This window comes from Kryptolebias marmoratus, linkage group LG4 (genome assembly GCF_001649575.2).
Source record: "Kryptolebias marmoratus isolate JLee-2015 linkage group LG4, ASM164957v2, whole genome shotgun sequence".
NCBI lineage: Eukaryota > Metazoa > Chordata > Actinopteri > Cyprinodontiformes > Rivulidae > Kryptolebias > Kryptolebias marmoratus.
In genome coordinates this window covers 11357747-11368026 of record NC_051433.1, presented here as the reverse complement: position 1 = coordinate 11368026, position 10280 = coordinate 11357747, and the positions used below count along the sequence as shown (strand labels likewise).

Below are 10280 nucleotides of genomic sequence, written 5' to 3'. Positions count from 1 at the left end.
AAAAAAAATCTAGAAATTTTTGCACCATTGAAAGCAAGTCTACAGCATGCACATCTAAATTAAACTCATGGCAGACAAAATTAAGTGTCTTAACTTAAAACATCAGCTCATTATTTTCAGACATTGATTTGTACATTTCATTCACAGAGTTGTAACTGCAGTCCCAAGCAAAGGAAGTGTGTATTTAGTTAAATGAGGTGTTTCACTCTAAGTGGATACGAAACACAACCCCCTTCTTTATAATAAATTCAAGCCATGCCTTTTTTTTTTTTTTTTTTTTTAACTTGGCAACTACCTCACTATCCCACCCTATCCTGCCAAAAGGCATATACAAGAATTAAGGGGGTTAAACTGGATAATTTTCCTCATAACTCCATTTTTTTTTAACTGGAATGAGCATTCATAACTTATAGCATGTGCTTGGTTAGTTAACATAGTATTAGTTGAGAGGCAAAGCTTCATGTGCAAAAAGCTGTGATGGAACAAAAACAGCTAGAATATAAATACATTATGGACATTTCAAAAGCTGCTCGTGTAATATGATCCAAGCTTTTACTTCTGCGTGTTTTTCTCATCTTCTATGATTTACCTGGATTACAAGGACAAGCTGTAATTCGAACATATCTAAAACCACTAAAGTAATATGACAAAAGAGAAAGCCATCAAGAATAACAAACCATCAGAATAGAAATCTTTAAAAAAAAGAAAAAAAAAGTTAAATAATTTGTACAATTACACTCCAACATTTGCTTTCAAGACGCACACATTTGCATGGGATGATAGTGTTGTTTTTCTCTTTCAAGGTAACATAAATGGTCCGAGAAGGAATGCACAAGTTTCTGATTTGAGACCACAGGAGATCCTTTCTTAACTAGGTGATAAACAATTGTGCTCTTCTTTGTGTAGGAAAGGCATTGGTTTCCCTTCGGTTTTTTTTTGTTTGTTTGTTTGTTTTGTTTGTATTTTTTTTTTTTGTGGTGTCCAAGTCAGTTTAAACAGTGTTGAAGAAGATGCTGTGAACATTCTCAAGTTGTAATGGTCTTCCAGTCAACTTTGGAGTTATAAGAACATCTGGGAAAGGAAAAAAAAAAAAAAAGGAAAAAAAAAGAAAAACCACTTTAAGATTTGAAGAATTAAATTTGATGGAGGGGTTTCTGCTGGCCAGCTCACAGGGCGTTTTTTTTTTTTTTTTTATGAAAGTAATTTTAAAACATACTAGGACAGAGATAAAACAGAAAATTATCTAGGAGCCCAAACCTTTGGTCGTTTGGACTCTTAAGAGAGCTCACTAAATACAACAACAACAACAACAAAAGAACCTACAGGCTTCAATTCCAGATCTTCAGAAAACTGTCCCAGGATCCTGTTGCGACCGCCATGCCGTCATCAGTAACCCCCAGGCAGCTAACACGGTTGTCATGCCCGGCCAACACACCTAAAGAATAAAAAAAAAACAAAAAAGAACCACAGTTGTCAGAAAATCTGTAGCACGAGAACACAGCATCAATATGACCGGGACAATTCAGCCGAACGGCCACAAGCCTGCTGTTAATATGTCTAGTTACCCACCAGCACGGTCAGCTTTTAGTGTGTCCCACACATTACAGTTGAAATCATCGTATCCTGCCAGGAGAAGGCGCCCGCTCTTTGAGAATGCAACAGAGGTAATGCCACATATGATATTGTCGTGAGAGTAGATCATTAATTCCTGGTCAGCTCGCAGATCGAACAGCCTGCAGGTGGCATCATCGGAACCCGTGGCAAAGGCATTGCCATTAGGGAAAAACTAAAAAAAAAAAAAAAAAAAAAAAAAAAAAGGAACACACATAAATATGCAAAAGAAGTATTAATACATAAGAGTTAACTACAATGATGATGTAAAAACTGGGTCAAATAGCTTGAATTAACTTACACAGATGGCGTTAATGTCAGACTCGTGACCAGTAAATGTCTGTCTGCACATGCCCTCTCGAATATCCCAGAGTTTAGCGGAGGCATCACAAGCACCAGAGACGAATACCCGCGAGTCGGGGGCCAGAGACAGGCTCATTACATCACCTGTGTGACCAGCGAATGTGGTCGTCTGCTGGCCTGTCTCAATGTCCCAAAGTGCACTGGAAGACATAAAAACACACTCTTATATAAAGTGTTTCCCATCCCTTATGCCTCAAAATGCCTGGCCTTAGAATACAGAGCTTCAGTGATCGTTTTGCTTACCAAGTGGTATCTCCAGAGCTTGTAACAATCTGGTTGTCATCAAGAAAGCGACAACAGGAGAGGTATCCTGGTATTCGGAGAATCAGTGGAGAAGTTCAGGATTTACAGTAAAAAAAAAAATGAAAAGGGTACATAACAAAAGAAAACTGAATCCTATACCTGTATGTCCTGCGAGCTCACGGCTCACACGTACATTCCCCTCGCGGGTTTTCAGGTTGTAAATGGAGCAGATGTTGTCTAGGCCGCCACAGGCCACGTAGTTTCCTGAAGGTGCGTATGCACAAGTCATGACCCAGGAAGATCGAAGCGGAATGGCATGAACCTATTAAAACAAAAAAACACAGAATAAATGGATTTAATTAGGAGTAAACACTTTCAAGCAAAAATGTAATTTTAGAAGAAAACATCTGAAGGATTCTAACGGAAGAATTTCCACAAACACTAGTCACTGCCAATCACCTGCTGAAACTATCCTACAACAGAAGTTTTGTGATATGGGTTATATTTTAGTCAAGCTGGAGCAAAAAAACTGCTTCAGTCAGAGGATGGAGGTGAGGTTATGAAAGCAACTAAACAATTACCTTAAAATACGTATTATGGCTGCAAAATATGTTGAAAATGTATGTCATCACAATATCAGTGAGCACGATATCACAAAGGACTGCTATAAATCATAGGCCATTATGCCTATGATTTATGATTATGTTAATAAATATTTGGTCAATCCACACCTGGTTTGGTTTAGATGATGGCGATGACGGGAGAAAAAGTGAAGGAAAATCTGGGTTTATCACAATCGATATCAAAATATTGCACACTGCAAGTTTTCCAAATATCATACAGCTCCAATGTTGATTGCCATATTGAAAAAGATCACAATCGGAGACCAAACAAACAGAAACATTGAGATGAAGCACCAAGGGAAGAACAGGAGACTGTCGCTCATATTCCTGCTAAGTTCACTTGCTACTTGCTTGCATTATAAACTGCAGTTTGAACCTAAATTTAAGAACCGAATACTTTTTAAAATAGCATTCATAAACTAGATGTGCAACGTAGAGACGCGAGTTCACAGGTAAAACCAGTATGTTTTATTGGAATGTGTTCCTCTACAGAAAAGCAGATGACACTGGAGAATGAGCCAAACATATATTGGAAGGGATGATGGGATGAAATGATGCGGCTGAGGAGAAACAAGGAATTTCTAAGCTAGAAGTAACATCAAACTGGTTTTAGACCCGCCCTGACCTGGCACTGGAACTGCTTCGGTTAAAAAAAAAAAAAAAAGAATTAAGCATGGACCGACTTCATTTTTCTTCTAATTATAATCTAATTTTGTATGAAGATGTCACAAAATATGCAACAGTCAATATTACTCATCAATTTACTGATTATTATTGAGTGTTAGGCTGTGTGTTTTTGCTTAAAAGAGACATCTTTGTTATTTATAGAGGAAAAAAAGAACATTGTATCAGAACACCAAGATGCCTTTTCTACAGGTTCAACCCTTTGTCACAGATTTACCTTTTACACGACTCGACAGGGAAGAAAAATAAACTACCTTGTTTGTGGTATAGCTATCCCAAATAATGAGTTTGCCATCTTGAGAGGCGCTGACCAAGAGCCTATAAAAGAGCAAAATCAAAGTTGTTGCATACATTTTTTTTCCAGTATCAACAGATTAGGCGGGAAAAAAAGACTGCAAAAAGAAAATAAAAGTCCGTCAAAGCTTGATGTTTTAAGTCTGTTTACCTGGAATCTGTTCCCCAGTGCATGGCATAGATTTTAGCCAAATGACCTCGCAGCGTTCGTCTTGTACGCATCTGGATTCGGCCGATGGGGTCAATATTAGCTGTGATCTGCAAACCATTCGGCTCTCTGGTTAGTTTCAGACAACGCGTTCATTTGGAGTGTATTCCCCCATGCAGCTTTAACCCCACAGGCCAAAATGAAGTGAAAAGATACCTGTGATAGTGTGGCATCTGCACATGCTTTCCTAGCATCCTGAAAGAAAAAAAAAAGAAAAAAGAAATTGGAATTTTAGTGCACAATTTCTTCAGGTAACATAAACCGAGATATAATGTCAGATACAAACATTGTCTTTTCTTTTACTCACTCTGATCTGATTCTTGAGCTGATCTGCCTCTTGGCGTAACTGGTCCAGTTCACTCATTTTATTCTTCTTTTTTAATTACCTTTCTCCAGCTACCAGGGCACTTGATCTGAAACGCAAGCAGATAAAAGTGATAAAACTAAAAGCACGCTTTCACACAAATCTTAATTTGCAACACATTGTATTTTAGGTGAGTTCAGACGAGCGTAACTGTAACATGAAGTACTCCTTCATTTTAATAGTAAACTTAAAAAAATACCTAAATACAAAAATGGATAATGTACATCTCATTGTGCAATATTACATTCACACCCCAATGTCAGTGTGTCCTGACACACAATTCAGATTGCCAGACAAATCCTGTTAAGGCATGACTTTCCAGTGATCCAAAAAGCAGTCATTATCCCGTTGACCTCAATCCCCGGGGTACTCAGAATTTTTTGCCAAGTGATCAATAAGCCACTTATATTAATACAGATCCCCGAGGCCCTCACAAAGTTCATCTAATAAAAATATATTTAAATTCAAGTCGTGATAATGGATTACCACCTAAAACTAACACATCTCACTGCTATCAAAGCAAAAAAAACACACTTTGTTTTACACAGAACATGTTTTTTTATTAGAAAAACGACTTTGGTTACGTTTATTATAACATTAGAGATTAACTTAAACTGGTCTGCAGGAGAGGGCTTCACTAAAAAGAGATTTCACTTTAAAGAAAAACTAAATAAAAATATACAAATTAGTTAAATCTTCAAATTTTAAAAGCATGTATTAACTGCAAATATGACAAGCTTTCCTGGACGTGTTGAATTAACAGAATAAACAGTAGAGTTTAATAATTTAAAGCCATGAAACATTATTTTTAATAAAGACACTGCGGTGGTAATTAATCACGAGCATAGATGTGATCAAATTTAAATACTGTTAATTGTTGCAATAACATGGTTACTGATCTGTTGAAGACTAGTTATAATGTGATATAACCTGGTTCTCACATCCATGTAATAATTATTAAAGAGTATATAAAAAAAAAACCTCAATTTGGGAACACATCTGTATCTGCAGTCTCTGTGTTTAAAATTATAGAGAAAAAGAGTTTTGTTGCCCAAACTACAATGAGAAAATCTACTTTCTAAAACAAATCAAAAAGGCTCAAACATACAACTATGTCCAAATGCAAAAGCTGGGATAGTTAACAAATTAAGAATGTCTGTAAAAAGAACTGAAAATTTAACCAACTGAATGACCCAGAAATAAACTGTAAGATCGGACTTCTTTGCGTCTGACAAAGTAAATTTTGACAATACCAATATGAAAAAATAAGTTCTTAAATTACCTAATAAACTCTGGAGCTAATGAAACACATTAAATACAGAATTGTTTAAAGCTCTAAAAAGCAACAGACCATTCATTTAGCCTTCCCCGTTACCTTACCTGGTGTATTTCAGTCAGTACACCTTTGAAACTGAAGGCTGCGGGACAAGACCGCCGGTCTTCTTCACCGGACTACATCACCTTTTAGATTTGCTGATGGGTTGACCTTTCTAACGCAGATTATCTTCTTACGTTCATTAATCTTATAAACGTGTCATGGAATGTGTTTACAATGCCATCTTCACCTTGAGGACCTCTGAAAGCAGACAACATCTGAAAACAGGATTTCTAACTTTATTTTGAAATTTTCAATCAAGTTAAATCAACTTTGCCGAGTTCTATTTTTAGCTCATTCGCTGTACCAATGCTTCAATAGTGTGAGAAAAATAAATGCAATGAGGAATATTTCCATATTGAATTATTAGAGCTTCAACGTAGTTTGTTGAAATTTGTCGATTTATCACCCGGCCTGGCAACAAGCTAGTTTTGTTTATGAGAGTGATAATTTAAAAACTCGATTTTTATTAGTGCGGAGTGAAGTCATCGGGAACTCCAGTCGTATATTTAAAAAAGGGAAAACTTCCCAATGACACCAAACATTATACGAAAGATTTCCTGGTGCTACGGCAGCCAGCAGAGAGAGAAAAAATAGTCAAATTAAAAGAAAATTATAATGGTTTTAAAACAAAGGATTATTTCTGAAGACATGAATATTAGACAGTTCTGATTTAAAAGGTAGATTAGGAAGCTTATATACTATTTTAGTTACTGGGATCACTAGATGGTGTCTTTGTGGACTCATTTTTAAGCAAATGTCAATTACAGCAAAAAAAAAAAAATCAATATTTTTTTTTATTTTGCTCAGCGGCCTTAACTCGTTCCCACTCATTCTGCAGCACAGGTCTCATGTTTTCTGTCCTCACATGCAGTGTTTTCAGTGGTTAGAAACGTAAAAAAGCTCCTTTGTTTAGGTCTGATACGGGTTTAAAGTGTGATATTTATATTGGGAAAAAAATGCTTTGGGATTATAAATCATGTATAAATCATGAAGCTTTCCGTTGCAACTCTCGATTGTTACTGTTTTGCGTAAACCTGCCTGTTTTTTTTCTCTCTCGGCTGCATAAATGACTGGAAGGTGATTAATCTTTATAATGCTCTTCGATGATTTGCATGGCTCAAATGTCAACGGCCGATATTAACTCAGGACGGTCTGAAGTTATGCTCAAAATGAAGAGTTTTGAATTTAGGACTCACCAAATTTCAGAAAACTCTAAAACTTCCCACTGAGGACTGTGGATGCCTACAGTTAAGTAGTTCCTCTCTCTCATCACTTCTCCTTTCCAAGCGCCTGATCAGGGTCAGCTGACTGCACGATAAACAATGAGCAGTGGCAAACAGCTTGGAGTCGCAGCTCTGTAGCCGTTTTCGAATCCCTTAAAGGGTACACAGGTCTTCTACTACCCAGGGTGTCCCCTTTATTTTCAGCCAGTTCAGAAAACTAAAATATCTTGCGGCGCGCACATATCAACATCTGCTCACAAGGGACCCGCTGGATTATCGGCACTGTTAAAACTCTGATAATGCAACGTTTCACAGGTCTAAAGCTGGATCACAGAAAGAAAAAAAAAAAGCACATAACCAGCAATATCACTGAGCAACTCCATAATCCTAAAAGCTGAAATCTGCAGTCGATGAGTCTCTAATCCTATCCATGTCCACTAACGTAAATAGTAGCAAAGCCAGAGTAGGCATTAAGAATATGTTTTCAGAATTATAAAAGGATGAATCTAATCTCAGTTCTTTTATACACAAAACAACAAATCCAGGCACTTGCTTTGTGAAAGTGCCCGGATTTCCAGCTGCTGCTAATAACCACTGCTCAGCTCTCCTGTATGACCAGATTCTGGACTCCTCTTCTTCTTACAAACTAAAAAAAAAGCAAATCTGCAATCTTCGAAACTCATGGACAACTGAAAGTAATCGAATATATATGTATATATTAATAGGAGCTGGTACAATCAGGAGTAACAAGGACGTTTTTTGTCACAGATGTGAAAACGAGATATATTTATTAAGTTTGCTGTGCTTGTATTTATCCAGCACTGAGGTGTAGAAGCTGTGTGCAGCAGTGTGGTTTGCCTACAACACTGTTAGAAACAAATCAGATCATTTGCATTGCATTTACATGTCTGTTAGATAATCCTTTCAGTTTGTTGTTCCTCTTAGTTGGGACAGAATAACCAAAAGGTGCCATTTCAAGACGGGCATTTTTATTTTTTTGTGGCAATTGTATGTAGTAGTGCGGGAAGGCTAACTGAGGGGTGGACTGTGTGTGTTTTAATCAAAGTGCACAGAGCAGCGACTGATGGAAATCTGAGAGGATGCAGCTAAACGCCATCTTGCAGACTGCTGTCTGCTAGTTAGCCGACATGCTAACAGCCCCGACGACGAGGCCTGTAGGCAGGGCAGAGCTGCTATTCGGTGCGGAAACTGCACACCGCTCCGTTCCTGATTGTGCGTCGATGTTTCGTAGATGAAAAGGGGGGGGGGGATAATAAAGAAAAAAAGAGAGGGTGATCGGTCGAACCAGGCAAACAGCTTCGTTCGCCCCATGTAAAACAACGAAACCGCGGCCACTTCAGGGAAGGCTCCGCCGCTCTTCCGCAATTACGCCGAGGCGCTAGTTAGTTAGCTCGGCGAGCACCGGATAAACCCTGAAAACCTGCTTGTTTACCGGCCTGCACAAATCCACTTACTTCCACACCGACAATCTGGTTAAAACGCTACGCTTCCCGGCCTGATCTAATTAACGGCCTGTCCGCGTGTTTTGCTTGTCAGGTTGTTTTTAATCTTGTAAACTGAAACAAACAAACAAACAAACAGGAAAAAAACCCTGCAAGGTCGGGCGGTAATGGCCTGTTTCACTTCAGTAAGCAACAAATGCAGTGACAGAGCCTGAGATGTTTTCATACCCAACCCACTGTATTGCAGGCAAAAGCCTATACGTTTAGTAAAAATTAAAAAGTGAATAAAAACTATGCATTGTTGCAGCGAGGCTAAAGTATTATTAGGCTTGTTTTTTAAAAAAAGGGGTGTTAACGCACCCACAAGAGTAAGGCTTTACATATCCTGTAGGTGTTTATATACAAATATATAGATTAATTTGCAACACAGCCGACATGAGAGTGGACTCTTAGTGGCAGATTATCTGTTTCCGTCACCTACAGATATTTTGACGGTAAAATGTTGTTTTACGGGACTTTTTATTGTTCCAGCCCAGCGAGTGTGCAACATCTTTCACGTCTCAGAACGGCACGCTACACATTTAAACAAACACAGTGAAGTTGGCGTACATTGTATTTATTTATTTTTGTTTTACTTCTGCTGCCTTCCCTCATGACACAACTATCCAGCGGGTTCACAGATCCGTATTTTTAGGCCGAGAAAGCACCTCCACGGGGCCGCCAGTGACAGCAGCCTGACTGGTTGAAGTTATCTAAACAGCACCCAGGACAGTTTATTCACGTTAAAATTGCGCTAAACCTTTTTCTTTTTCTGTACTGACTGGGTGCAAGTTACGGGAGGCAATCTCTGCAAAAAAAAAAAAAAAAAAGAAAAAGAAAACCCTCAGCTATCACCCCCCACCACCACCACCCCTGCAGAAACTCCCGTATTAGAGGCTCATTATAAAACGTTAGCTAACCGATGCTAACTAATGCTACCCCACCCCCGGGCAGCCCGATTCGGCCACAGTTCCCCCAGCTAACGCGCGTGAAATCGTCCCCGGCAAAAGCGTGCGAAAATGCCCGGCTGTGCTCGGCGTCCACCTTACCTGATTCAAACCCGCGCCTGATTTGTACGCTTTGGCATGGACTGGAAAACAAGACGGCGTACTCCTCCGATCCACGCATCAACGAGCACCGCGGCGCTAGCTCACCAACTAGCTAAGCCAAGCTAGCGTAGTTTTCCGAGGAGCAGCCCTTCCCGAAAGCAGGCTACGGCTGGGGGAGCTCGACAACCAAGGCGGAGAAGGAAGGGAGGAGGAGGGAGGTGGCGGCGGCGGTGGTGGTGGAGGAGGGGGTGGGGGGCGAGAGAGGGAGAATCACACCCACTAGCCTTGTGTTGACGACAACGCGCTGGAAGCAGCTAATTCCAAACGTCCGCTGCCGTCCTTCGTTCGAATAAGACAGGCGGCGGTTTTCACCTCTGCCGAGCCTAGCACCTGCCCTGCCCGGAGTTTGATGAGTCTCGTGCGGCCATCGAACGACGAGTTGGGCGCGGTAACCCTGCAGTCGGCGCTGGGAAACCCCACGTTGCAGCAGCGGCGGAGGGGAGAGCCTCCCGCTTCGACTGGGGTGTTTTAATTTAAACAAGCGGGGACGCAACCGTGATCTTAACGCTGTCAAATTGGTTTATTTTATTTTGTTTTATTTTTTTTTTGCTACATGTGGTGCGCAAAGTACTCCGTGTACTTTGGTTGCTTTGCGCAAACCTGCCCGACTACAATTTCCCCAACTTCTCGAGTAGGAAGTGATGGTCATGATTTCAGCAGGGTGGTGGATAATTCCAG

At 39.8% G+C, this 10280-nt stretch overlaps 1 protein-coding gene across 3 annotated transcripts; it reads right to left on the bottom strand.

The window, feature by feature from the left end:
- Window positions 1–260: 260 nt before the first annotated feature.
- On the bottom strand, window positions 261–9786 carry gnb1b (guanine nucleotide binding protein (G protein), beta polypeptide 1b). Of its 3 annotated transcripts, none has more exons than XM_017408352.3 (11): window positions 9543–9786; window positions 4334–4439; window positions 4183–4221; window positions 3970–4076; window positions 3779–3842; window positions 2377–2539; window positions 2218–2284; window positions 1913–2114; window positions 1570–1786; window positions 1324–1435; window positions 261–1071 (listed from the first exon to the last, which is right to left on the bottom strand). In XM_017408352.3, the coding sequence occupies exons 2-10, from the start codon at window positions 4388–4390 to the stop codon at window positions 1329–1331; spliced, it is 1023 nt and encodes a 340-aa protein (XP_017263841.1). In that variant the 5' UTR covers window positions 4391–4439; window positions 9543–9786; the 3' UTR covers window positions 261–1071; window positions 1324–1328. The 3 variants fall into 3 exon arrangements, with proteins under 3 accessions (XP_017263841.1, XP_037831173.1, XP_017263840.1); XM_037975245.1 differs by lacking the exon at window positions 261–1071 and adding an exon at window positions 5771–5966 and having other exon boundaries at window positions 1159–1435; XM_017408351.3 differs by lacking the exon at window positions 261–1071 and having other exon boundaries at window positions 1159–1435.
- Window positions 9787–10280: the final 494 nt, after the last annotated feature.

Bases quoted from the DNA above. Each gene is read 5' to 3' on its own strand.
- gnb1b (XM_017408352.3), bottom strand. From the start codon at position 4,390: ATGAGTGAACTGGACCAGTTACGCCAAGAGGCAGATCAGCTCAAGAAT. The intron at 4,222-4,333 runs GTGAGTAAAAGA...TTTTTCTTTCAG, and splicing joins AGCTCAAGAATCAGATCAGA to GATGCTAGGAAAGCATGTGC. The intron at 1,787-1,912 runs GTAAGTTAATTC...TTTTTTTTTTAG, and splicing joins CTGACATTAACGCCATCTGT to TTTTTCCCTAATGGCAATGC.